Consider the following 27,934-nt stretch of genomic DNA (forward strand, 5'->3'; position numbering starts at 1 on the left):
AAGGGCTAATGTGACACTGATTGCTAGTCTGGTAGGGGATTTTGGGTACTAAGGTGAGTTTTGGCACACCCTAATTCACTGAGGTCCTAAGTCTTTGTGCACAGTTCTGTGTCTGCACAGAATCCCTGTAACAAGTCTAGACCGAACTGCCAGGCCAGGTCCTCCCTGGACCAGAAACAAGCATCCTGGGACCGGTTTCAGGGTATGTCACCGTTCTCCAGCCAGGCTAGCTTGAATCCAGTGGCACAGTGAGCATGGGACCCACGTCTGGGCATAACCATCCCACTTAGGGCAAAAAGTGTTATAGAAAACAAATGATGGACGGAATGCTGACAATGCAAACATTCTCCCCAGTCTAAAGATCTGGGTTACATCCATCAGTCTTTTGCCAACTACGCCACCCCAGTGTGGACCCAGCCATATGCAAATCAGTCTTGACCCTGTGCCTGATGGGAACAGTCCAGACCGAACTGCCAGACCAGGTCCTCCCTGGACCGGAAATAAGCATCCTGGGAACTGTTGGAACTGTTTCAGGTTATGTCACCCTTCTTCAGCCAGGCTAGCTTGGATCCAGTGGCACCAAGGCATGGGACCCACGTCTGGGCATACCCATCCCACTTAGGGCGAAAAGTGTTACAGCAAACAAATGATTGACAGAATGCTGACAATGCAAACATTCTCCCCCAGTCAAAAGATCTGGGTTAAATCCATTGTTCTTTTGCCCACTAGGCCACCCCAGTTTGGAGCCAGCCATATGCAAATCAGTCTTGACCCTGTGCCTCGGGGGAACAGTCCAGACCGAACTGCCAGGCCAGTTACTCCCTGGACCGGAATCAAGCATCATGGGATCAGTTTCAGGATATGTCTTCAGCCTGGCTAGCTTGAATCCAGTGGCACAGTGAGAACGGGACCCACGACTGGGCATACCCATCCCACTTAGGGCGAAAAGTGTTACAGCGAAAAAAAGATGGATGGAATGCTGACAATGCAAACATTCTCCCCCAGTCAAAAGAGCTTGTTGATTGTGGTGCATTTTATACACAGGATTGATGCATGTACATAGGTTTACACCTTGCAGACTCATTAAGATGTTTGGCATTATTTTCTCCTACACATGTCTATTAAAATATGATAGCATGGCATGATGTCTAATTTGTAACTCTTGACACATGGAGGCTTGACATGCATTACTGTAGGTTAACCTGATGAAGGTTAATGGGATGCATGGTAGTGTAGTACATTATTCGGTTTTTGGACATATGGACACAGTGGGTTTATGCTCTCTTCAGTATCTTGTAATTTAACTATTGTGTCATGGTTTTTTTCATTAAAACAGCATATTTAGTAATTTTGTTCAGAGACTTTGAAGTATTTGGACCTGACAGAACTGTATAAAGATACATTGTTTGACAGGTCTAATACATTAGGTGATGGATAATTTAGGTTTGATCTACTCAAATTTCCAATAAAAAGTGATGATATAATTGACGATGAGTACCACTCGATCAATTTATCCCCACTTTCTACTGTGCTTTTTTTGCATACCTGAAATCTGTGGTAGGCAAGGTTGAATCCAAGATATCAGCTGCTCTCCTCATCACTGTGGCAATGGAGGCAAACTCTTCAGTGACCACAATAAAAAGAGGAGAATGGAGGCCAACATCAAGGGATGTATCTAAGCTATCAATCAGGGGATGTATCTAAGCTAGCATCATCATTTCAGAATTCATGGTGGGGTAGCGGAAGTGGCTCAGGGTCGGAATGGGTGTAAATGTGAAGTTGATGTGATGTCGATGGAAGCTGTTCTGGGTTCACCTCAAGAGTCAGAAAGGACTATTGACTTCCCATCGCCGGAGGCGTCGATGCGGACTCGCAGGGCTGAAACGTAGAAAGCAGCGCCATATAAGGAATCGGTCTCGAGTCTGAAAATGGAACCAGCTTTGGAACGAGATTGAGTGATACAGTCAGCATCAAAGGTAGACCAGCCGGTGGAAACCTGGTCCCAGTGGAGGCCACCTCGGATCCTTAGTTCCCAAAGGCACACCAGAAGGATCTAGAGGGATACGAAAAATGTGGTCCAACACTTCTCGGAGTTCCTGAATTTGTTGAGGCATTTGCTCCAGCGCCCAGAACATCAGGCCGAATTGTTAGGAGAGTCAGGTCTGGCTCCAGGGTCAGAAACAAATTTGCGGCCTATAGGTACCTCGGCCGTGTCACTACTTTGAGTGGTGGGAGCAGTGGGATGAAGGGGATCCAGGTTTGGACTTTATTATTTTTACTTTTCTAGGACTTACCTGAGAATCTCAACTTGAAAGATTATCAGCCCCGAAATTAACCCGACTGGGAGCATATTTGCGCCACTGACTTGACCAGGACTTTTTCCAACTTCAGTCGATGCTCAGTGATGTAGAGTTTGGCTATGCGAATGCAGATGGCCTTCAGGTTCATCTTGAGGACACTTATCGCATGACGCCAAGAACTGTTTGGAGACAAGATACCAGAGAAAGACCTCATAGTTCCATCACAGACATATGTTTATGGCAATTCTTACACCTCTTGAATCCTGTGGCCTTAGCAGATATGTCCCTTGTACACTGGAAACATTTTGGGTCGGAAAACTGCCAAGTCTGACAAACTCGAAGGAGCAAACTTTGAATCCGCGTTGGAAGATGTAGAAAGAAAGAAACTGAGGTCAGGGCGTGGAAGTGGTGCAGATATAGTGGCCCTATGTCACATCTGTGGTTGGACGGACTGAAAGTGGAACGGCACAACTCCACGTAAGGTTTATGGGAGTTGCTATGAATATAGTCCAGATCCAGTCCGATGCCAGGGGAAATTCACAAGGTGAGAAGCCTCTGGTTAGAATTATCTATCAGAACCATCTTTCTCAAACACACATACCTCATTTGGCAATTCCAGAAATTTTCCTTTTCCATCATGGAGATTGTTCGAGCAGTCTTTTGAAGTAGCAATCAGCACGCAGAGGCTAGCAAAAGGTATGAAGGAGGAGTGATCCCAGGCAGAAAGGAGTACACCTTTTGAAATTGACTTCGGCTGAGTAAAGGCAATAGGTAATAATAATGTATCTTCTCTGCTATTCGTTGTTTTTTTTGTTGCACAGATTACCTATAAACAGCAAGCTTTTTCTTTAAAAAAGGTATAGATTTCATGTTTTAATATTTTTTACACAAATATGTCATGGACCAAAGGCTGTTAGAAATAACATGCAATCGAAAATCACTGGTTACATTCTAGAAGCAGGTCTCATTCCACATCGGTGTGCTCTATCCAGTTATAAAAAGCATCTGAGCCTAGTCAAAGGAATTTGGATAAAAAAAAAGAGTGTTGTCTATTTAAGCAAAGCAAATGTTAATGGGTCTTGTTGTCTTCAGCCACAAAAAAGGCCAAAATTGTGCTACAAAAGTAGTAGTAACAAAGCAAAAAAGTTGGATTTTCTTACAAATGCGCATTCTGAAATAAGCAAAACATATGCAAACTTTTAAAAGTAGCTGCTATCGCCCAAATGAAATAAAAGAATGTGATTAGACATTACAAATATCACCATTTATACATTTTGCTTCTTTAGAGAAACACTACAAAAACTTTCATTGCCATAGACTTTCTTTTATTTAAAATAGATTGATAAAAAAACTATCCCAAATGCAAATATGAACAAAGTAGTGGTTCAGTAGATGATTGCCAAACCGTTCAGGCTAGAAAGCCTAAACTGCAGGAGCAAACTTTTAAGAAACATTGAAAAGGTTTTATTTTCAAGTAAACAATTCGACTGAGAAACACTGTTAAGAGCAAAAGCACCCATATTGCCATTGTATCCGTGTAAGAAAAAGTACAGAGAATAATAGCGAATACCTCCTCGAATACAAATGGACATAGCTCATCAGAGAGTCAATCTACTTACACCACATCATTCATTGTAATTAAGCCTTCAGGCGCTTACCCGTAAACTACGAGGACCTTGGAGCCAAGGATTTCTCCCAAAAATCTGTATCTTTAGGAATCATAACAGCAAAGCCAAGATTACAGACAGCAACTATGGGATTCTTTACATCTCCAAAATGACCCACTAATGCAGCTCTCCTGCATGTAAGACAGGAATGGCTGATGCTCAGAAATGTCAGGATTCGCTTTGAAGATTTGTTTTGCTTGCTTGAGGACTTGCAACATCCTCTTATGTATTACAGGACAAAGGGATCAAAGAACACTAAATAGATCTCAAGTATTATCTGCTACCATTGCTGTGCTTGGCATTCAGCGGCGAGATCAGTAGACTTGTCAGAAGCCAACACGAGAAATTTACAACATGTTTTCTGCTCCACCGTTTCAACTATTCTATTGTGTTAAAACTGCCAATAGTGATACCTTAGCCTGACAGCAAAATATTTTTCACATGACTTACACATGTCAACACGTCATACATTCCTGTCATGATCTGTGGTCCGGTACAATATCATTATAGACACAAGTTTTGTGCATAATTTATCTTACACAAATACAAGTCCAAGCAATGGGGTTTTTCTAACAAATTTGCTGAATTATGAATATTCCAAAGTAGCATGGACACACAATTATTTAGCCACTTTCACAAGTTCCAACCTAAAACCGGTCTAGTAATGGTAAGCTTTGATCGTAGAAGTTGTGCAGTGAAAGCACTGTCAGTCCAGTAAAGCCGTTCTGAGCTCAGGCAGCGTAAACACAAAATCAGTCTGGATTCACTGCAACAACAATGGCAGCTTGGCAAAATATAGCAACAGCTACTGATGAATACTGCTCCCTCTTGATAGGGCTAAAGCAGACCATTCTATAATACCCCTTGGCCTATCGATCCTTCTCAGTATGCTTTGCACTGCCATCTCTGCTTTTCTTACCACGTTGATTAAGCAATCAGAAGACTAATTTCTTCTCAGAGTTGCTTCTCCAGTTTGTGGAATCTTGAAGACATCACAGTGAAATTCTGTAATATTGACCACTTTTGCAATATACATTCCACAATTAATTCTCTGTAGCATTATAAACACCCAAAACAATGGTATCTAATTTAATGGCATTGGAAGAATTGTAAGCTTAGTTGTCTTTGGCTGGACTTCGCTACACACATGCCAAGCCTCTTAGCTAGCTTATGTCTACTTCCACAAACCAGGTGCCCTAGGCCTTGTCTGGGTGCCCTTCGCCCTCTCTACAGACTGCACACTGCTAAACACAAGACTGAAATTAAATCTCCGTACAGGCATCTGTTCTGCGCCATGAATATCAACCAATTGAATTTCCAAAATGCAACGGATCAAATCCTAGGTCAAAATGTCCACATAAAAAACTAGTTTTTCCTTCAGTGAAATGTTCTACCATTTCCCCTAATGCTTGTTAACACTTCCCAAGAATAGCCCAAGAAGTGGGCCACAGAGGTCAAGCTCAATTTCGGTGCAAAAAAATAAAAAATTGGTTCCTGTAGTTGTGCATCGATTCAATTATAAGATTGGCTATCTGCAAAGAACAGATTTACACACATAGTCCTGTGCCTTACCAATAAATGCAATCCTAGGAGCTCCACAATAACCCCTTAGGATTGACCCAATGTCGATTATCTCTTTAGTTGGATTAACACAGTCTTTCCAACCATATTACACTAACAAACATTTCAACCTATCCGAAACACATTGCTTGTGACCTGTAACTCAATCCACAAAAACGCAAGTAGAAGTATAACCTATTAAAACTTGTCAAGAATGTCAAAATGCAAAGGATGTGCACCTTGGCCACGCCTGATAAAGACACTGGAGAAAACAAGACTCCTAACTGCTGATGCGCATCATCCCAGCCATCAAGCAAGAGCTTGAAATATATCTGTAGAAGGACCAATAGTTGGTGTGCGGCCAACAAAATTCAGAATGAAAGAACAGAGCTAGTGCTGTAGAACAGTGTCGTAAACACTGGAGGAGGCATTACAATTTCTGCTGACAGGCACGCAGGAACACTTAGGTGAAGCTGCCGGCGCCATTTTACCACATCTATATGTTGAGGTTTTCGCACGAAGCACACCTGCTGTATATAGACGTAGTGGGGAAAGTAGCTATTGCCCGTCCCCTCAGTACAATAAGTTGCTTTGCTTGTGAAAATCAACGAATTACGTTAGCTTCATATCCCCCGATAACTGCTTTTACTAATCAATAAAAATACACATTAATATTTTATCAGATTTTTATAGTGGGGTGAGTAAAAACGAAAATGAGACATCCATTTCAAACATTACTCTAAAACTTACAAAAAGGTGCGTTCATTCCTTTAGACCTTATAAAAAGAGGCCACTCAACATCTTAATAAAACCACCATTTAAGGTTATTGTTCATATACTCTACAAAGAACACTGTGTTTCCAGCGTGCTGGACACTGCACCCCTGAATGACATTAAGACTTGTTCATAAGGCACATACGGGTTTCGTTTTTTTCCTTTTTCAATAGTTCATCTTAGCATTAATATCAAGGGGCCAGTAAGTAGAATGTTGCTACACTACTCAAAGGTACTGTGCGTTCAATGGAAACAATATGGCAGAAAAAATGATTCCTAGAATTGCGACTTTTGGTAAAACAATCTCCACTATTGCCAAACAAGCTAAAAGAAAAAAAAAGCTTCTTCACCCTGACAGAAGTTGGCAGAATTAAAGGCCCACTTTATAAGTGGAAGCTGGGCCTCAAACTGAATCAGTTTCTTTTCCCCGTACACAATCGTGGAGAAGCGCACTGGTGTCGGAAACGAGAAAGTAACACACCGGACCTAAAGATTTGTGCATGAAACAATACCAAGGTTGCAGAGCTTTATAACAAACTACTGATTACCAACTTTGCTTCACATTTAAGCGATAGGAAAGCTGTCTCGTTACCAGTGTACATAAAAACTGATTTGCCACAATGAAAATTAATGGCCACCAGGTTATAAAGCCTGGGTGGCACAGCCACTGAGTTACCAGTAGTGCACAAACAAAATCCTGTTTCAAGACGTCTAGTACCACACTGCTCAAAATAAAAAACAAATATAGATGCATAAATATACAACATTCTCCGTGAAGTACCCCTCTCCCATTCATTCCCAGTTAAGAGTGGTTTTCTCGCCCTTCAGCTGCCTCGTTCTCGCAGGTCTCAGGTCGCTCTCACGCGCACAGCATCCAAGTCACCCTGACAGACGACAGATGGTGATCTCCGATGTTACCGATCTGGATTTTAAAGCCAGAGTCTGTGATGTCTATGGCTTTCACTGTGACACCCACAGAGCCCTGGGCGCTGAGGCCAGACACCCCCAGAGTGATGGTGGGCTCAGTCAGCACGCGGTGGGGGAAATTCACCTCACGCAGATGCGGCCATCCGCACTTGTCTGGAGTCTCACAGAAGGTCTGCACCTCTCCCGAGAGACCTGTATGGGATAGAGATAGATCATGGTTACTTTATGGGTGAACAAAATTTATCCTATAAACTACACGCTTTCTCCTTTCCAGTTCTGGAGTGATCTGGCTGGTGGTCCATTTGTTTCTTCACGCAAAGAGCACCCTCAGGGGCCGATTCACAGAACTAACTTAAGACAAAATCATAAACTTACTACTTTTGGTATTCACAGAAGGCATTTAGTAGTCTTAACCTCATAAGTGATGCGCACGACCAACGGCCGACGGCACCACTACCTCCGTAGTACTGCCGTCGGCCGTTGAACGTTCCAACTGCACCTGCGCAATGGAACGTCCAGCACTGGAGCTGGACGTTCCATCGCAGCTAAGGTGTTAAGTTAGGATTTTGTCTTAAATTAAGATTTTGTATTAAATTAGGTTTTTGTCTTAAATTAGGACAAAATCTTAACTTAAGACAAAATCCTAACTGAAGACTACCAAATGCCTTCTGTGAATACCAAAAGTAGTAAGTTTATGATTTTGTCTTAAGTTAGTTCTGTGAATCGGCCCCTCAGTGAGTTTGCAAAACCATTTTCAGAAGCATTCAATCTCCAATCAGAAGGCCCACACCGTCTTCTATAACAGAGAAAATGCAATGGAGCTATTCCTGACACATGGCCGCAGGCAGGGGAGTCAGAAGTGGTCCTATGAATGTGCGTTCTAAGGGTTGCTGTTTTGTGGCGCTTACTTATGCTTAAAAGGTACTTTCATTAAATCAAAATGAATGCAACTAACATGTATAAATGACGTGCAGGCCTCAAAACGAACACTCACATTTTAACTCTAAGTGAGAGGACGACGCTTTCATAGCTCCAAAGATTACGTTACAAAGACTTCTGAATGCATTTTACCTTTTACTTTCTCTATGACCTACTGTCGGTAAGCTGAGATGTTAAACTTTCGATGATACAAACATGCTAAACTAAACATGAACTAATGCAAAACGTTAGATTTTGACCTTCCTATAGAAATATCTTCATAGAATACAATAATGTATTAAATTGCTTAGTTTAATTTTCACAAGATGTTTCTTCCTAAGTGAAACTCGCAAGTTAGAATGTGTGAGAATTGTATGATTTAATCTGTAGGAAGCAGATACTTAACCCTGAAAAGTTATGTCTTGTAGTAGAAATGAACAGTGGGAACCGCACCTTAACTTGTACAATGTTTATAAAATGTTTTCTTTTAACACTTAATGTCTATAAGTCTTAGTCCTGAATCACTAAAGACGACATATGCTTTCCTGTTCCCATGACAGCGCGCAATGAACAGCTGAGAAGACAGAAGAATGCAACAGTTTACCTCAGTGGTATGCGCGTGTTTCTAGAGTGGTGTGGAGCGATCTTCCTCATGAGGGATTCTTCAGACCCGAACCAGATTCGCTGCAGAGCCCTTTGCTTTGATTCTCTCAGACAGGACCATTCATTTCCCTGCCCTGAATTTATGCTGCTCTGAGACTCTACTGAGACACTAACTTCTCTTCTTGGAAAGTGCTGTTCCATTTACAATTGCTTAAAGCTTTATGATTTCACCTCTCAATTCAGAACTCTAGATGGGTTCTAATAAATAACTTTCACACATTCCTTAGACTTACAATAGAGATTTACTTATACGAAACGCGCGTTATGCAATTGTTTTGCATTACTGACTAATTGATTACCTGTTTTGAGAACTTATACATAAAGAAATACTTACTAAAAGATTTAATAAAACCTTTAAACTCACAACAAATATCATTAATTGACTGCTAAGTGATGATAATTGAACTGTGATTGATTGATCATTTTGATTTGCAGCTTATGATTAATTATTTTCTTATGTCCAAGGTCCTTTGGCTCTGGGCCAGTAATATGAGCGGGATCTTTTAAGTTTCCTGCAGACAGATCGTGCTTAGTTTTACTTATTCATGAGCACCGTTGCCAAGAAATCCAATGTCTTGTGACTGCTACAGCCAGACCTCGTATTTCATCCCATTGCAGGTTTCCTGATGGGACTTTTCAGTCCATACCACTAACAGGAAAAAAGCTACAGGGCCCAGAATGCAAAGTGTAGTGGCGGCTCAAAAAGTAGGTGTAACGAATGTAGCTTTTTGATACCTCTGCAATGTGACGCTTCATATTCGTGCAGAATGGATTTTAAGAGTGTCTAATGCGCAGGTCGCAAATGACAGTAGGAGTTTAACTGTTCATAGTACATTTGCTGTTTGTGACCAGTGGTGGTGGTAGTAGGCATTTCTATAGATCACGAAGGCTTTGCAGTGTTCGAAGTGTAAGAGTATTTGGTTTTGGTAGCTGCATAGATTCTGTGAAATGTGGTGCATGAATACCATCACCTGCAAACTGTGCTGGCCACGCTGGTATTTTAGATAGGAAATGCATACTGTACCTTGGGGCTTGACTGACTTGCTGTGGTGAAATGAGCGGGTCAGTGAACCCTGTCCATCCCTTTATATCTTTGTGTACCTTTTTTGGAGTGCCCAACACCTGCACTGTGCTGCCAGGCTCTCTGCTACATCTAAAGACCCCCCTCTATCTTTCTAACTGGGGTTCGCTGTCTTAGATCAGTCAAGTCCAAAAAATAGGAGCATTCTGCGTTTGCCAATGTGGCACAGCATTGGCAAAGGCAACAGGGCCAAAAGGTGAGAATGACTGCCTTTGCCAAGGTTTGCTGGGATAGTAAGGATTATTGCACATGGTGTAGGGTGTTAACTGCCATTCATTTTCAAACCCACAATTATGGATTCTAGCCAACAGGGAATGGATTATTAAAAGCTGCTTAAACACAAGCCATTAGGGGAAATAAAGCTACTAGCATCAATTCAGCTTCTCCCAGTGATAGTAATTTTACGAAAATAAAATGAAATACCAGGATTTGTAAAGCGCAAACAATTACCCCTAAGGCTGTCAAGGCGCTGGGGGTCGTTGGGAAGATTAAGTGAGCTATTGCCCAGAGTCACATGGTGCTGGGCTAACCTGCAGCCGGCGCTGGGGATCGAACCGAGAGCCCCATGCTCCGGAAGCAGCCGCCATGGCCGCTGCGCCACACCTCAACTCATCATCATCAGTCTACTGCATGATCCTGCTTTATACTTTCACGGAACATAGAATGAGGACCAATAATAGTAGTCATTGGACTGGAATGAACCGATCAGAGTCTTCCATAGAAAGTGTTAGAATACCTCTTAGCTGAACCACACTTTTTCTTCTTCTTACTTTCAGCCACACCTACAACTGACGGACTTCATTCACTTACTGACAGAGGAGTGAACCTGCCTAGACTCTTCCTCCCTGCACTTACACTGCTGGATGCCGCTCTCCACCTTGTCCAGCCCCTTCCTCAGACTCTGCAGCTCCAGCTCCAGGGCCTCCGAGAGCTTCACACTCTGGCTGGTGGCACCGGACTCCACCTAGGAAGACAAGACAAGAACTATGAGCTAGGACCATGGTTGAGAGCAATAGCATACATCTGCTCAGAGGCATTTTGAAACCCTCAAACTAAGTAGGTAATATTACTGTTCCTTTCAGCGAAATTAATTGCACTTGCAAATCTTATTTAATCTTGCAACAACATGTATGGGATAATTTAATGTTTTAAAAAACCCATTCCTAAAACAGTTTTCGTGCAAGAAGAAACAATACCTTTCAAATTAATTTGAGCTAAATGGGTTTTGGGAAATTGACATTTGACAGCCTTGACTAGAAACACCTTATCTAGGACAGATGCAGCAATACATACGAAGCAAATTGATTGGGAAAATGTATACTGTTGGTCTAGTCCATGGGTCCGGGCTATGAACAGAACCCGCACCTTACCTGTGATAGAGTACCTGCACATGATGGGGGGCCGCTGAACCTCTTCCTTTTGTAGTTTTACTCAGGCCTCGTCCTGTTGTCTTTAAGGTCCACAACACATCACCTTTTTTCTATGCTCCACATTTTCTTCAACTTTTTTTTACTCTCGAGTGGCTTAAGTACGAGTTACTTACCTTCGGTAATAAAGTATCTGGTAGAGACGATTCTAGCAGCAGATTCCTTTATGTAGAACTATCCCCAGGCGTGAGACTGGATCTGGAATTTGTTTTGCCACAGCATCCCTGCGCGCCGGGAGACGGCAGCACGCGACTCCGCCCCGACGTTGTCCACGTACGTGACATCAGCGAGGTCACATAAGTCCAACCCCAGCGCGCCTACGTCAGTTTTCTTAGGAGAACTTTTCCGTGCCACAACGCGGAGCCATCAGACAAAACTTGTGAGAGTATAGGAACAATGTGCGAAAGAGCAGAAAAATTGGAAAAAGGAATGGCGAAGAACAACACCATGAGGAGCAGTGCCAGACATTGCAGCACCCAAAGGCAGGGAAGAAGAAAGAACAGAGCACAGCCCTGAATAGTAACCCTGCCAGTACGGAGATAGCCCCCCCAGAGACAAAGAATATATGAAGAAACGTCATGATAACATGCAACCTACAAGATAGCAAAGGGACCAGAACCCCTAGTAATGAAAGGGGAAGGAGGGGGTCTAGAAGGTAGGCCCCAACCTGGGTCAACTAGAGCACAAGGGCACAGAAGTACCTATAAACCTATTCTCCAATGTGCCAAAAAGGGAGGAAAAGAACAAATAATCCTGCAGAAAGAGCGACAGAATGCACTCACGGAAGACATAGCCACGCACAGGGAGGCAAATGCAGAAGACCAAGCCAAAGGTCCTCGCAGAACGGGGAGGAAGTGCTGGCCATGAAGGAATCTGCGGCTAGAATTGTCTCTACCAGATACATCGTTACCGAAGGTAAGTAACTCATACATCGGATAGAGACTACTAGCCGCAGATTCCTTAACGTAGAATAGATACCCTAGCCATACCCAAGGGGAAGGAGGGTCTGCGAGAGGACCCCACCAGCCTGGACATAACAGAGGGTCCCTCAGGGGACGAGGCCAACAGGTAAAAGAGCCCTGTTCCCCCAGGCAAGGGGAACCCCTGCATCTAGAATACCACCAACCCCAGAGGGGATGCAGGAAGACAAGACGAGAGGCAGCCCGCCTTCCATCAGCAGGAGAAACTAGGGCAAGGCGAAAGGAGCCAGTGCGCCCCACACCCATTTAAAGTATCAAGAACCTCCCCCCAGAAGACCCGAGGCCCAAACGAGGAAGTGGAGCACCTAGGAAGAAGAGCAACGTAGAGACTCCAAGGAGAAGAGGTAGAGCAAAGGCAAGTCCCCCCACGGGAACACGCCCAGTGGAGAGGACAGCAGAGCCTAACACAGCCAGAAGGCAACAGGCCAGACAGAACGGCGCCTTCAACAATAAGGCATGCAGAAGCAGAAAGGGTAACCCAAGGACACCCAGGGACAGACTGCGTCCGATGAGGGACAAGAAACTCAAGAACCAGCTCAACCCCTAGGGAGGAGAGGCAGAACTGAAGGCAGGGCCCACTGGAAGAAGCAGACAAGGCAAGGAGGACTGTCCTGCGAAAGTGCCAGAAGGCACAATGGTGCATAAAAACAGTAGGTCGGCACCGGAATGCACGGCCAGACACAGACAACACCACTGAACGGTGCACTCAGGGAAATCCAGACGCCAGCCGAAGACAGAGACCAGGAAGGCCAAGAAGGGCCCGGACACATCCCCAAGCGAGGAGTCCACACACAGCCCAAAAAGAAGTGGAACTAAGCAAAGCCATGACGCAAGGCCGCAGACAGCAGGCCAGACCAGGCCAACAACGCAGCGACCCTGGAGAAAGACAGCCCGGGGTGCAACTCAAGCCAGTCCAAAACTATCAGCAAGTGGATCACACCTGCAACATACCGTAACGCCATGGAGAGCAGAGGCACGAAAGGCAACCACACCTCCCCGGCACATGACAGAGCGATCTAACAGCTACCATTACCTCACATAGGGCATGTCACGTCCAAAGACATGGGAACCCTCAAAAGAAAAGACATTCCGCAACAGACGACAACAGAAAGACCTGCGGAGAACCCGCAGATGGCTTGCCAATCAGCCAATAAGAATAACAGAAGGCCTAGTCTCAGGGCCAACACGGCTTAGCAAAAGCAAAAAAACACATTAAAAAAAGGGCCGTCCAGCAGCCAATAGCACCATAGTCTGAAAAAGAAGGACTTGAATGCACAGTAATCACACAGATCACACACCTTGGGCGACCCGCCCCAATGGAATAACACCTCCCGAAAACCAGATCAACTCACAGGTCACTGAGGGGGGGAGGAGAAGGGGGAGGGGGAGGAGAAGGGGGAGGAGGAGGAGGAGGAGGGGGGGGGAGGGAGGGGAAGGAGGGGGAGTAGGAGGAGGCCGAAGCCCCGCCGAGAACCTCTGAATGGCTGAGTCCGCAGAGGCATGGAACAAAAGAGCGCCATCGAAAGGAAGGTTCACCAGCCGTTCTCGAACGTTCTCTGAGAACACACTGTCCCGAAGCCAGGCCTGTCCACGAAGTGCGACCAAAGAAGCCATGGCACGACCAAGCATCTCCGAGATGTCCAGAGCAAAAAATAAACGCTGCCAGCTCCTGGCCATCCAACACTTGGTGCTGAAGATCAGCACAGGCACCCTCCAGAGAAGCGGCAGACATAAGAGACTCTGCCAAGTCCCACAAGCAAGAAGTGGCTCTAGCCAAAACACACAGAGTGTTAGGAGCACGCAGAGCCGCACTGGTAGAGGCGAACACATTACACCCCCCGGAGTCAAACCAGCGGGCCTCCCTCGACAGAGCAGATAATAGCGGTGGCAGAGAGGGGAAGGCATTCCGCAAAAGAGGGCCCTTGGTAGAAGGGTGGAGGGAAAGACCCACAGGATCAAGCGGTGCCGGATGGTGGCAGTGCAGAAGGTGTTGGGGCACCGGGTCCCCCGTAGCGGGGCGGCCCCAAGCCCCCGGAAGAGAAGAATGAGGCGAACCCATGAAGGGAAGCAGCAGCTCCCTACCACCAGAACCCTGATGGAGGACCTCCAGAAGATGATCTGCTGGGAAATGGGTAGCTGGATCACCCATTTGTAAGATTCCCACAGCCGTGGAAACAGCGGGAGCAAAGGCAGCACCTGCCTCCGTAGGGTCCCGCGGTGGAGAAAGCAGCTCCTCAGTAGGTGACAGCTGCAAGCTAAGGCGGCAGTCACCCAAGCCAACCGGAGGAAGGAAGGGCCAGGTCCAGAAAAGAGGAAGAGGGACCGAGGAGTGGGGGCCTCCGGCAAAGACCGCAGCCACGGTGACGGCGAGGAGCCATCCTTAGACGACGTCGGGGGAAAAGCCACGACGTGGCAGCCGTCTCCGGCGAGGATGAAACCGGCAAGTGCCGAACCTCTGGAGAAGAGGAGGCGTCTGAAGACGAGTCAGCGACCCGACGTCGGGGAGACGCCAGAATGACCTTCGCCACAGCGCACGGCACAGGAGACCGGGGCTGGGCTGGAGCCGGGGCGGCGAATGAACGGCGCCGGAAAGGTGTCGACCCGACCTCCGACGAGTCAGCCGCTTGCGTGGAGGGGAGAGAGAAACCCAGGGAGGGATGAAGGATCCCTCCACCAGTCCCTGTGGCACCGCCAGGGCCAGCAGCCGCCTAAGTGGCGCCACCTCGGTCTCAGACAAGGCCACCGCCTGTGCCGAGGGGGTCTCGGGGAGACCCCAGAGCCCCGGCGACCTCCCGCGACACCACAGGGACTCCCACAGGAGTTTGCGGCAAAGCAGAGGTGCCATGGTCCGAAGGAGGGACCCCCGAAGGGCCGCACCCCAACGGCACTACATCCTCCGAACCTAGATCTGAGCCAGTTGGTGCCGGGGCCAGAGCCACCGGCGATGCCGTGGAGGGCCCCGCACACGGCAAGTGATCCGCATATGTCCCAGGAGGGGAAGGAGGAGGAGAAGGCAGCGAGGCCGGCAAGTCCACCGCGTATGTCTCCATCAGGGATCTAGACGCCCCCACACCGGAAAACGGCAGATAGGGGGACGACACACGGGGCAGCACCACCCACGGAGTCCACACCCCCAACAGGCCCGGAACCAGCTCTCTGGGACAAACTGCGACACTTACCGACAGGTGAGCGATGCTCTTGCGGCCTGTGAGAAAGACGATGCCAAAGACGGAGGCGGCGATTCCTGAAAACCTCCGCAGGGGCCGGGCGTGGTGACGACACCGACCTGAACATGCGGGCTGAAAGAAGTTTCATCCGGCGCTCCCACCAGGACTTTGGTTTCATCTGCTGGCTCGCCTCACAATCAGTGGAGTCATGGTGTTCTCCCAAACACCATATGCAGTTGGGGTGAGGATCCGTCGCCGACATCTGGCGCGCACAAGACGAGTACGTCTTAAAGCCTGAAGACATTCACACACTGTTCTCACACACATGCAACAAGCGAAAGGCCCGAATCAGGCCAGGAGCATGATCCGGATCCGCGTTGCACGTGGAAAAGGAAAAAACTGACTTAGGCGCGCCAGGGTGGGACTTATGTGACCTAGCTGCCGTCACGCATGCGGACAACGCCAGGCCGGAGTCGCGTGATGGCATCCCCCCGGCGCGCAGGGTGCGGTGGCACAAACAAATTCCGATCCAGTTTCACGCCTGGAGATAATTCTACGTTAAGGAATCTGCGGCTAGTAGTCTCTATCAGATGCCTCTTTATCAGGCCTCAATTACAACTGCTACTTTTAAAGGTACAAATGGTTTGAGATTAAAGTTGCTGGAACCTCCATTTTAGTACATCTACACTATGTGCAGATGCATAGTGTTGAAGTGAAGTAAACACCATTGTTACTGACTTCTGACAGAATGCCCTCTGGACAGCAGAAATACTCAATTAAGTAGAAGTAACATGAGGCCTGTGAGGAGGACCATTTTTGATTTGAAAATCCATTCCACCCACAAGCTGGCACTTGGGAAGTAGACGCTACTCATAAATGCCTTGAAGTGAGAATGAGGTGCTCAAGAGGACTGAGGGATATCTGGTACATCACTAGTCAAATCCCACTGTTGGACAAGACACCGGTGCAGGAAAGCACATCTACACCAGTCCAGTCAGGTGCAGACAACAGTCTCATCCCCATGAGCAACAACACAACAAATACAACAAGGCATCTGAATCTGTTTGGCCACAGGCCACGCAGTATGAACTCCAAAGTCAACATGAGTCGCTCTGGCGATGGCTCTGTCCACAATAAAAATAAAATCATGTTTTATCCAGATTACAACTCACAAGGCTAACTGGACTTCCTCAACTGGGGGGATATGATCAAACTTCGCACCGCTCTGCCAATTTTAGAATAGTTAAGTTCTACTGCAAGTGTTAACTAAGTAAATGTGTATTTTGAACTTAAGATCGGCCCCCACATATTCTACTGTAAGGCGTGTGCCTGGAAATAAAAGTCTGAACTCCCATTGCAGTGAGACAAGCACCCAATCAAGTACATTGTAAGGAAGCAGAGACAGGAAACAAAACAAAATTCACTTGAATGACGTGTGAGAGATTTATTTATTTTATTTATTTTATTCAAAGTTTTATATAGCGCGAACAAGATCCTTACAGATATCAGAGCGCTTCACAAAGACAGGGTAGGGGAATGAAACAGAGGTAATGGGAGCAGTATAAAGGTCATTAACATGGTAGGATAATAATAACATACATAAAGCACATCAATATACAATCAGGTAAACAAGTAATATAAGACAGCACAAGTCATTGAACCCACTACAAAGGTGTTCAGGTACACATTGGGTGTGTGGATGGCTTATACCAATGTTTTAGTATAGAGAGAACACTGAGTGGGGGCAACGGGAGAGTGAACCAGTAGACCAACGTGTATCATATATTGGTCGGTAGTAAGGGAGTAGCGTAGTAGTGCCCCCATCAAGTAGAAGTATAGTGCCAAAGGACTAGGTGAACAGTGCTACAAAGCAATGCAGAGTCTCTGATTCAGCACCTATAAGGTTCAGGAGATCTTGGCCAGAAGGATGGTTTTCACCTCTTTCTTGAAGAGTGCAGTGGAGGAGATAAGCCTGGTTTCAGGAGGGAGCGCATTCCAGATCCTGGGTGCCATCCCAGAGAAGGAGCGCTTGTATGTTTTCTCTTTCCGGAATCTACGAGGTTTCAGGAGTAGATTTTTTGTACTTCTATTGGATCTCGAACCTCCTGATATAGACAGCTTTTGAGCGAGGTAGTTGGGTGCATTGTGGTGCACGGCCGCGTGTGTCATAACTGCAATTTTTAGCTGTATTCTGGCTTCAAAAGGCAGCCATTTTAGAGATTTTAAGTCTGGGGATATATGCGAATGTTTTCTTGATCCAGTAATGAGTCTCGCGGCAGCGTTCAGGGAGGCTCTTAAGGGTGCTGTTGTGGATAGCGGGAGTCCGCTGAGGGCCACAATTCCGTAGTCTATTCGAGGGATGACTAAAGCTTGTACAGCAGTTTGGAAGTCTTCGGCAGGGAGGAAGGGTTTAATTTTCCTCAGTGTGTTGATTTGGAAATTAGCTGCTTGTCCACAGAAATCTGTCCAGCCATACCTAAAGCGTATGTGCTGCTGGATGTGTTGGAAACCAAACAATTCCACCGCCCTATGGGCAGGCCAGAAGGCGGGCCAGCTACTGCAGCTGATAACTGTTCACCGTTTATGAAGTCCAAGGGCGGGGTCTTGGGACTGCTATAGTGAATGAACCATGCACCACGAACACCAGCACTGCTGGAGCTAGGTTATAGCTGGTAGTGGAGCACAAAACACCGATCACCTGTAGAAAAGTAGATTTTCTTTGCTCGGTGAGTACCATTCCATGAGCAGTAGCTGTATGAGGTAAATGACAGGACTCAGACTTCTGGTCTTACACTGGAGAGCCTGTTGTTGGGAGGCAGGATGAACCAAGTGGAGGCCAAGACAGAGACAAAAGAGGGGAAGACTCAAAATCAAGCATTGACAAAAGCAAAGTTCTCACTTTGTCGATATTGGTGCACTGCCAGTATTGGCTTAGTAATGGCTTGCAGAATTGCCGTGCAAGTACCGGCAAAGCCAAAAGTGGCAGGCAGCCTTCATGGATTGTTATTTTGTATACTTCCAAAATGACTACCACTTTGCATCACATCCTGACAGCCATCTAGGAAAGGTATAGCAAAAGGTAAACAAAATGTTATTGTTATACCATTCCAAGATAAATAACCAGTTGTAGTCATCTTGGAACTATTCAAAGTAACAGTACAGGATGCACGCTTGCTGCAACAGCGGACTAGAAAAAAATGCAAAAGAAAGAATACAGAGTCCAACATCAGGAATGGAAGCATATACTCAACCAACAAAAAAACTGGGTGAAACCTAAATGCTCCAGGGGTGGGATGAACACAAAACAATTGTAGAAAATCCACCAAATCGAGAGCAAGGAATTGAAACAGAATAGAAAAACATCCAATCATGACTAACAGCAGGCCCAAAGCCCACTGTAAGCATATGTTAAAGAATTGGTTACAAGGGCACCCAGAAGCTCCGGTTCCCCCAATATGTCAATTGGGGTGGTTTATAACTGGTGTCCCTCTACTATGGTCACTTCAAATTGAAAATCAAGCATACCTCTTCAGCACTGGACTCTCAAGGTGGCACCAGCAGAGCAGTCCAAGGCTCCCTCTGGGAAGTTATATGGGCTGGGAATTCAAAACTCAGAGCATCACAGTATTAATATCTAGGACATCCATTGGAAGTACTTTCCTTAGTATTGGGTTCAATAAAAGAACTCTTGAGGCTTATGTTACACCTAGGAGTTAGATTAAGGTTAGTGACCGGTAGGAGTGAGCCATGTCGGCAATAAGAAGAACTAACAAATGTGTTATTTCAGGAAAGTAAGAAGAATAGATGAAGACACTTACACAATATTGAAATATACTAGATTGGAGTACTAAGTACTAAGTACTAAGTGGAGAAGCGTGGCTCAGTGGTTAGAGGCGGCAGACCCGGAAGCTGAGATCAGCCGTGAACCAGGGTTCGATTCCTCGGCGGGTCTCGGGCTCAAAAAATTCCACGGACTTGACAATTCTCGCTCCGGTGCCTACTCGACTCACGGGGTCACACTCTGCGACTCTGGGCAATAGCTTGCTTAATCTCCACTACGGCCCCTCGCGGCGGGATGCCTGGCTTTCACCTTGTGAATACCCTGCGGTGGTATCTCACAGGGGAATACCAGGACGGGTTCCCTAAGCAAGCGCCTTGAGACCCCTGGGTGATTCGTGCGCTATATAAATCGAAATACATTTACATTTACATATTGGTTTTTTAATACATTTTGTATACACTTAAACTATAGAAGGCCTGAAAACCTTTTGAAGTGCCCTTACCCATTGCCTAGCTCATGCTTTACCAAGGTCTGGCTAGCCCAGTATCTTAAAGTACAGGTACTTGGACCACTTTATTAGAATATGTCTGGGCGATGTCTGTGGACATGGACAGGAACTTCACACAAGATCTACATCCACTCCCTCACAGGTCAACTATTAAGACCACTATCCCCAACTACTTCTGACGATTCACTTAATGGCTAAACCATTCCCTTCAGGCGGGGCTCAGGGCACACTTTAAATGGTGTCTTATGATAGAGGCTGCAATAGTCCATGCAAATCTTGCTGTGCCTCCGAGAGATGGGCTGATTCTCTCTTTTGAGTAGGCCTTTCTTTCAACTAGAGGTGCTTTTATGATTATTATTACTTATTGAGGTTTTGAAGCCACATAGGGACATTTTTCTTATGTTTCTCACCTTAGGCATGCAGCTGAAGACACGACTCAGTCCTTACAACTGTATTTTTTTGGGCTCACTGGCAATGATAAATCTTTATGCAACCTAGTGAGCTACCTAGAATTTTTAAACTTGAACTCGGTCAAATGCTGATACAAACCCACAAAACAATTACTTTGGATCTGCTCCCTAGCAATCAAGTTGTACAACTCTTCATAGGTTTCTGTCTGATCACTACTAACCCAGCCACTTATTTATTTCAGTGCCTTTTCCACTCAGCCCTCTCTTGCCTGTTTACCATTTAAAGCATTGTCGCTGTTATCCTGCAAATTGTCCAATATTATGCTAAAATTCGTAAAATAACTTACTCCTTGTGTTCAAAATCAGATTGCTTTCCTGGCTCCCAAGCTAAAATTACAGGTTATAATCAAACCGGTGCCCGAGCCTCAGTGTTCTTCAAACATTCACTAGGCAGCTAGTACAACTAGCACTAAAACAGTCTTATCAAAACAGTGACCATTTGCAGTATTCTGCACGCCAATAGTATTCAAAGAGGTTGGTGGGAGAAATAGGAGCCTTCCGCATGGCAAGAATTTTTCGAAGAGGTTGGTGGGAGAATGAGAGCCTTCCACATGCCAAGAGTTTTCGAAGAGGTTGGTCGGAGAACTAAGAGCCTTTCGCATGCTATGAGTTTGCGAAGAGGTTGGTGTGGAAGTAAGAGCCTTCCGCATGCCAAAAGTTTTCGCAGAGGTTAGTGGGAGAAGTAAGAGCCTTCCACATGCCAAGAGTTTTTGAAGAGGTCGGTGGAAGAAGTAGGAGCTTTCCATATACCAAACGTTTTCGAAGAGGTCAGTGGAAAAAGTAGGAGCATTCCACATGCCAAGAGTTTTCGAGGAGGTTGGTGGAAGTAAGAGCCTTGCACATGGCAAGAGTTTTCGAAGAGGTTGGTGGGCCTGGTGCCATCATTTACCATGATATATGTAAGTAGAGATTCACAGAAGGTGTACGCTGGTCTTCAGCGTAGGGCTGCTGTAACGGTCTGTGACCCTGGCTTTGTTGGTATATCTGTGTACAGGTGAAGTCTGCAGTGTGGTGATAAGAGAGTAACCATTCATTAAGCTCCACTTGATGCCATACAGCACTTTGCATTATTTCTGTGGACAGGGAGGTACAGTAAGGTCAACAGGCCCTCAATTTAGCGTCCCTCTTAAGCCTTGACTGGAATATGATATACCATATTTGTGGGATACTTATATTATATATAATGCAGGAATATGGCGATATTATTTCACAGTGTTTTTTTAATCTTAAGGGATGGGTTACTGCATACCACAGAATGTGATGAATCCTAGTATATTGGACGACAAGTGTATATTTTTGTACTTGATGGCTTATATGCGCTAGAGATACTACATATCAAGTTACATAGATGTGTGACTATGCTGTTTTTGAGCTCCCCATCACTAGAATTTTGTTTGGACTCTGTGCTGCCAGGTGTTGGATGATCTGTACATTTTCATCCACTTTCCCCATTGACGTATTATTAATACACAGACTCAGACTGGAATATGGCCGGGTGATATAGCTTCCTTATTAGCTATTTTAAAGTTGGACTAATTAGAAATTTTGTAGCGTAGGATCCACTGGTGCATGATTAGGAATATTGGATGTTCGCAGGACAAGGCAAAAGTAAACACATGTAGGGTCTATGAGATGTCTCGAGGCCGAGGACTTAATTATGGATCACTAATTATGTATATAGAATTTTGTCTTAATGTTTGCATGAATATACGAGAAGGTGGCTGGTTGTCATACATTTTGATTTGTGTTAGGAATAGTCATGCACATTACCTTTCGCAACGAGTAAGGAATTCTTATTTCAGGTTGTAAAGACCGATAACATACATGGGTTCTGAAGCTGATTTGGTACGTTCAGCTGGTCTGTTGTTTTCTGGGATTGATTGAGTATGATCAGAAGGACTTGTATGTATATATGGGGAAAGGTATGGGATCTTGCGAATCAGTTAGTCCCTTTAGAATATAGTGGCAAAGGTGTTTATGTTAATAAGCTAGCACATTCCTGATCTTGGATTGCGCAAGAGTTTATTGTTTTGAGCTACATTATAAGTAGGATGTATATAATACATCTGAGCTAATATGGCAATGTTATACAGAACTGATATGGATTACATTAATTTATTTGTGTCTTAAAATGGTAATGATTATTTACGGAGTGAAGGCATTATGATATTTACACGTATTTATTTATTTATTTTCCACATTTGTTAAGCGCACTGTTACCGAAACGTTGTGTCCTGGCGCTGAATGACCACTGGTGTGCATGACGAAAGGGATTAGTGTGTGAATAGCCACGTTTTCAGGGCCCTTCTAAAGGGCAGCAGGTCAGAAGTCTGCCTTAGGGCCAGTGGCAGAGCATTCCAAGCCTTAGCAGCTCCAAGGGAGAAGCTCCTTCCCCCCCAACGAGCCTTCCTGACTTTAGGGACTATGATCAGCCTTGGTCAGCAGACCTAAGCGACCTAGTTGGTTTGTACCACTGAAAGAGCGAGGTCATGCAGTGGGGGCCCAAAATAGCTTCGATGTGGGCTTATCGGTACTGTGCTAGACAGGGCTGTTTTCAGTCATGTAATTAAGTACGCTATCACGTGACTATTACGAAGGACAACAGAGATTGCTTGTATGGGAAGTTTGAGCAACACAGCGCTGAACTAGAACACTGTCGGAGCCAGGTGTAGAGGTGTACTCTCCCAGGACTGCTGTAGAACTTATTCCGTAAGGGTTTTATGCGTTTGCGTACACGCTGTAGGTGTTTTTTATTAATTATTGTGTTCGGCGGATACGCCGTTTATATATAAAAAATATATATATAGATATATAATGTATGTGGTGATTTAACTTAGGAACACTTGTTAATGAAATACGGTTGTGTGAATATATTTATAGAGCATTTGAATGGGAACACGGGATTGTGTGAGGCTAGCAGTCACAACATTGATACAGGTGTGCTTGTATTTTGGATATGGTGCAGAAGGTGGGATTAGTGCATCCCATGTCTTGTAAGTGGTAGGTAATGCTGTTACTTATTTATGTTGGAAATTAAGATAACTGACATGCATGTAAGAGTACGATGTGACCAACATTTCTTTATGAAATATTTGTGCTGTTGGTTTTACATTTCACATTTTTTAAATAACTCATGAGGGGCATTTAGGGCACGGCATGACCAGCAGGAGAATTAAGGAAGAGTTTTGGTGGCCTGGGCGTGATGACCAGGTCAAAAGGTGGGTGGAAGGCTGTAGTCTTTATAAGGAGAGTTAAAAAAATGAGAGTGGGCAGCCAGAGTGCCACTTGTCAGATCCTTGATCCTGGGAAGGCTTGGAGCCCTATTTGTCTACATTGTATAGGTCCTTTGGCTAAACTGTCAGGTGATATGAGATTTGCAGCTGTTATAGTGAATGTTCATTCTGGCTGGTTGATAGTTAAATTCATGAAAGATTTAACAACCAAGTCTACTATTATTATTTCTAAGCCAGTGTATCAGGAACAATGCATCCTGGGACACCTTTACCCCCCTAAATGAAAGTGACCTCAAAAGGTTCTTCGGAGTATCAACCCATCTAATCACTTCAGTGACCCGTTACCACCTTCCATCTTCAAAGAAATTAAGGATGCCGTCTCTCCCATTTGAACAAAGATCGGCAATGCATCTTTGTCACAAGGCACGATCCCAGAACGCCTAAAAGCTGCAGATCTAACACCTATTTTAAAACAAGCATTGGAAATGCAATAGGGCTCGCATTAGGAAAGTTTGAGCTATTGGTCTTATAAATGATTTTTTTTTTATTTATGTGTTATTTTTTAAAATAGCTAAATTAATAACTTTGTCATTTACAATGCCAATAGTTATAACTTTCGCAAACACCTATAGCATTTGTAATTTAACATGTTTTGTATTTACGTGACTTAGATGTATTGATATTACAAATAACATTGGCTTTTAATTTTTTTAAATAATTAATTCTTAAATAATTCATTTAATTTGTAATGGCAATAGCTTAAACTTTTGTAAATAACTTTTGTGAAGATTATGTTCAGTGTTTTTTATTGTGACGAAAATCCAAGAACAGAAGTGAAATATTAACATCTTTTTGTGATTTGTAATAAAGCATGAAAGCTTGAAAACAGCTTGAAACATTGAAAGAACATATTTGAACCAGTGATGCTGTGGTTGCGCTGAGTGATGCTGTTGTTGCGCTGAGTGATGCTGTGGTGGTGCTGAGTGATGCTGTGGTTGCGCTGAGTGATGCTGTGGTTGCGCTGAGTGATGTGTGCATCGGTGTAGCTTAGTGGGTGCATTGGTGGAGCTGTGTGGTGGGTGCATTGGTGGGTGCCTCGGTGGAGCTGTGTGGTGAGTGCATCGGTGGAGCTGTGTGGTGGGTGCCTCGGCGGAGCTGGGTGGTGGGTGCATCGGTGGAGCTGTGTGGTGGGTGCATCGGTGGAGCTGTGTGGTGGGTGCTTAGGTGGAGCTGTGTGGTGGGTGCATCTGTGGAGCTGTGTGGTGGGTGCATCTGTGGAGCTGTGTGGTGGGTGCCTCGGTGGAGCGGTGTGGTGGGTGCCTCGGTGGAGCTGTGTGGTGGGTGCCTCGGTGGAGCTGTGTGGTGGGTGCCTCGGTGGAGCTGTGTGGTGGGTGCCTCGGTGGAGCTGTGTGGTGGGTGCCTCGGTGGAGCTGTGTGGTGGGTGCCTGGTGGAGATGTGTGGTGGGTGAATTGGTGAAGCTGTGTGGTGGGTGCATCGGTGGAGCTGTGAGGTGGGTGCATCGGTGGAGCTGTGTGGTGGGTGCATCGGTGGAGCTGTGTGGTGGGTGCCTCGGTGGAGCTGTGTGGTGGGTGCCTCGGTGGAGTTGTATGGTGGGTGCCTCGGTGGAGCTGTGTGGTGGGTGCATCGGTGGAGCTGTGAGGTGGGTGCATCGGTGGAGCTGTGTCGGTGGAGCTGTGTGGTGGGTGCCTCGGTGGAGCTGTGTGGTGGGTGCATCGGTGGAGCTGTGTGGTGGGTGCATCAAGCAGAGAAACAAAGGTCACTCCCGGAATGGGTACAAAGAGAAGGGTTTAGTCCAGGAGATTGATGGGAGTGAGTAAGGGTGACGAGAATAGGGTGAGGGAAAGCTAGAAGACATTCAACCAGAAAAGGAAAAGCTGCCATGTTAAAATAAACGCGAGACACGGCCTGGCGGCTGTGTAAAGTGAAAGTACGGCCGGCCTGGGCAGTGAAAGGGGAGGAGGGAGGAGAAATGCGAGTCACAGCAGCAGCAGCCTTTGATGTTGCCGCCGGCCGTGCAGTGAATAATTAGGGGAGGAGAAATGCCGGCTGGGGGAAGCTGAGATGCCTGTGGGAGGGAGGCTTTGTTGTGCTGGTGGCTTTGATGTGCACGCACTTTTTGCCAATGCGCTTGCGCATTGAGCTTGTTTTTCTCGGGCACAGCAACAAATCGCCGAGATGGTTAAGCTCTAGTTAAGCCACAATATAGCTCGCCAGCTATGCGCAAGCGCATCAGCAGGCGAGCCCTAAAAAACTACAGCAGACAGTGCTAATCTTAACAACTTCTGCCCTATCTCTAGCATCCCCACACTAGCCAAACTCCTAGGAAAAATGCGTCCAGTTGCACCTCTGTGCGCACATTGAAAATCTCCATCTCTTGCACCAACATCAATCTGGCTTTCGTAGTGGGCACAGCACTGAATCGGCTCACTCACGTGATGGATGACATTTTAATAATGCTTGACCGGAATTAATCTTGCCTCCTTATCCTCCTTGACCTTTCTTCTGCTTTCGACACCGTCAATCACTACAAACTCCTAGCCATTCTGGAACACAGGATGGGCCTCCATCGTCAGGTGCTGCAATGGTTATCATCCTTCCTCCAGCACAGATCCCAAAGAGTGAAGGCGAACCACTCTCTCTCCCAGCCATCACCAGTTTCCATGGGGGTTCCCAAAGGGTCCACACTATCTTCCATACTCTCCAACCTGTTCCTGGAACCATTAGCTAATGAACTAAAATCCATGGACACTCTCTTCCATATGTATGCATATGAAACCCAAATCCAACTCTATCTGAAAATCTCCTCCCTGGATAACATCACTTCACTCAACTCCACCCTATTGACTATTCAAAACTGGGATACTTATATTATATATAATGCAGGAATATGGCGATATTATTTCACAGTGTTTTTTTAATCTTAAGAGATGGGTTACTGCATACCACAGAATGTGATGAATCCTAGTATATTGGACGACAAATGTATATTTTTGTACTTGATGGCTTATATGCGCTAGAGATACTACATATCGAGTTACATAGATGTGTGACTATGCTGTTTTTGAGCTCCCCATCACTAGAATTTTGTTTGGACTCTGTGCTGCCAGGTGTTGGATGATCTGTACATTTTCATCCACTTTCCCCATTGACGTATTATTAATACACAGACTCAGACTGGAATATGGCCGGGTGATATAGCTTCCTTATTAGCTATTTTAAAGTTGGACTAATTAGAAATTTTGTAGCGTAGGATCCACTGGTGCATGATTAGGAATATTGGATGTTCGCAGGACAAGGCAAAAGTAAACACATGTAGGGTCTATGAGATGTCTCGAGGCCGAGGACTTAATTATGGATCACTAATTATGTATATAGAATTTTGTCTTAATGTTTGCATGAATATACGAGAAGGTGGCTGGTTGTCATACATTTTGATTTGTGTTAGGAATAGTCATGCACATTACCTTTCGCAACGAGTAAGGAATTCTTATTTCAGGTTGTAAAGACCGATAACATACATGGGTTCTGAAGCTGATTTGGTACGTTCAGCTGGTCTGTTGTTTTCTGGGATTGATTGAGTATGATCAGAAGGACTTGTATGTATATATGGGGAAAGGTATGGGATCTTGCGAATCAGTTAGTCCCTTTAGAATATAGTGGCAAAGGTGTTTATGTTAATAAGCTAGCACATTCCTGATCTTGGATTGCGCAAGAGTTTATTGTTTTGAGCTACATTATAAGTAGGATGTATATAATACATCTGAGCTAATATGGCAATGTTATACAGAACTGATATGGATTACATTAATTTATTTGTGTCTCAAAATGGTAATGATTATTTACGGAGTGAAGGCATTATGATATTTACACGTATTTATTTATTTATTTTCCACATTTGTTAAGCGCACTGTTACCGAAACGTTGTGTCCTGGCGCTGAATGACCACTGGTGTGCATGACGAAAGGGATTAGTGTGTGAATAGCCACGTTTTCAGGGCCCTTCTAAAGGGCAGCAGGTCAGAAGTCTGCCTTAGGGCCAGTGGCAGAGCATTCCAAGCCTTAGCAGCTCCAAGGGAGAAGCTCCTTCCCCCCCAACGAGCCTTCCTGACTTTAGGGACTATGATCAGCCTTGGTCAGCAGACCTAAGCGACCTAGTTGGTTTGTACCACTGAAAGAGCGAGGTCATGCAGTGGGGGCCCAAAATGGCTTCGATGTGGGCTTATCGGTACTGTGCTAGACAGGGCTGTTTTCAGTCATGTAATTAAGTACGCTATCACGTGACTATTACGAAGGACAACAGAGATTGCTTGTATGGGAAGTTTGAGCAACACAGCGCTGAACTAGAACACTGTCGGAGCCAGGTGTAGAGGTGTACTCTCCCAGGACTGCTGTAGAACTTATTCCGTAAGGGTTTTATGCGTTTGCGTACACGCTGTAGGTGTTTTTTATTAATTATT

The 27,934-nt window shown here is 45.3% G+C and overlaps 1 protein-coding gene across 1 annotated transcript in view; it reads right to left on the reverse strand.

Moving 5' to 3' along the window:
• Nucleotides 1-3,608: 3,608 nt before the first annotated feature.
• LOC144755367 (uncharacterized) overlaps nucleotides 3,609-27,934 on the reverse strand; it is a 95,882-nt gene continuing 71,556 nt past the window's right edge. The window contains exons 4-5 of the mRNA XM_078644198.1: nucleotides 10,746-10,854; nucleotides 3,609-7,420 (exon numbers count right to left, since the gene is read on the reverse strand). Of these exons, the coding sequence (XP_078500324.1) occupies nucleotides 7,161-7,420; nucleotides 10,746-10,854 (369 nt within the window). The 3' untranslated portion in view covers nucleotides 3,609-7,160. The remainder of the gene's footprint in view (nucleotides 7,421-10,745; nucleotides 10,855-27,934) is intronic.

Source organism: Lissotriton helveticus, chromosome 5_1 (genome assembly GCF_964261635.1).
Source record: "Lissotriton helveticus chromosome 5_1, aLisHel1.1, whole genome shotgun sequence".
NCBI classification, from domain to species: domain Eukaryota; kingdom Metazoa; phylum Chordata; class Amphibia; order Caudata; family Salamandridae; genus Lissotriton; species Lissotriton helveticus.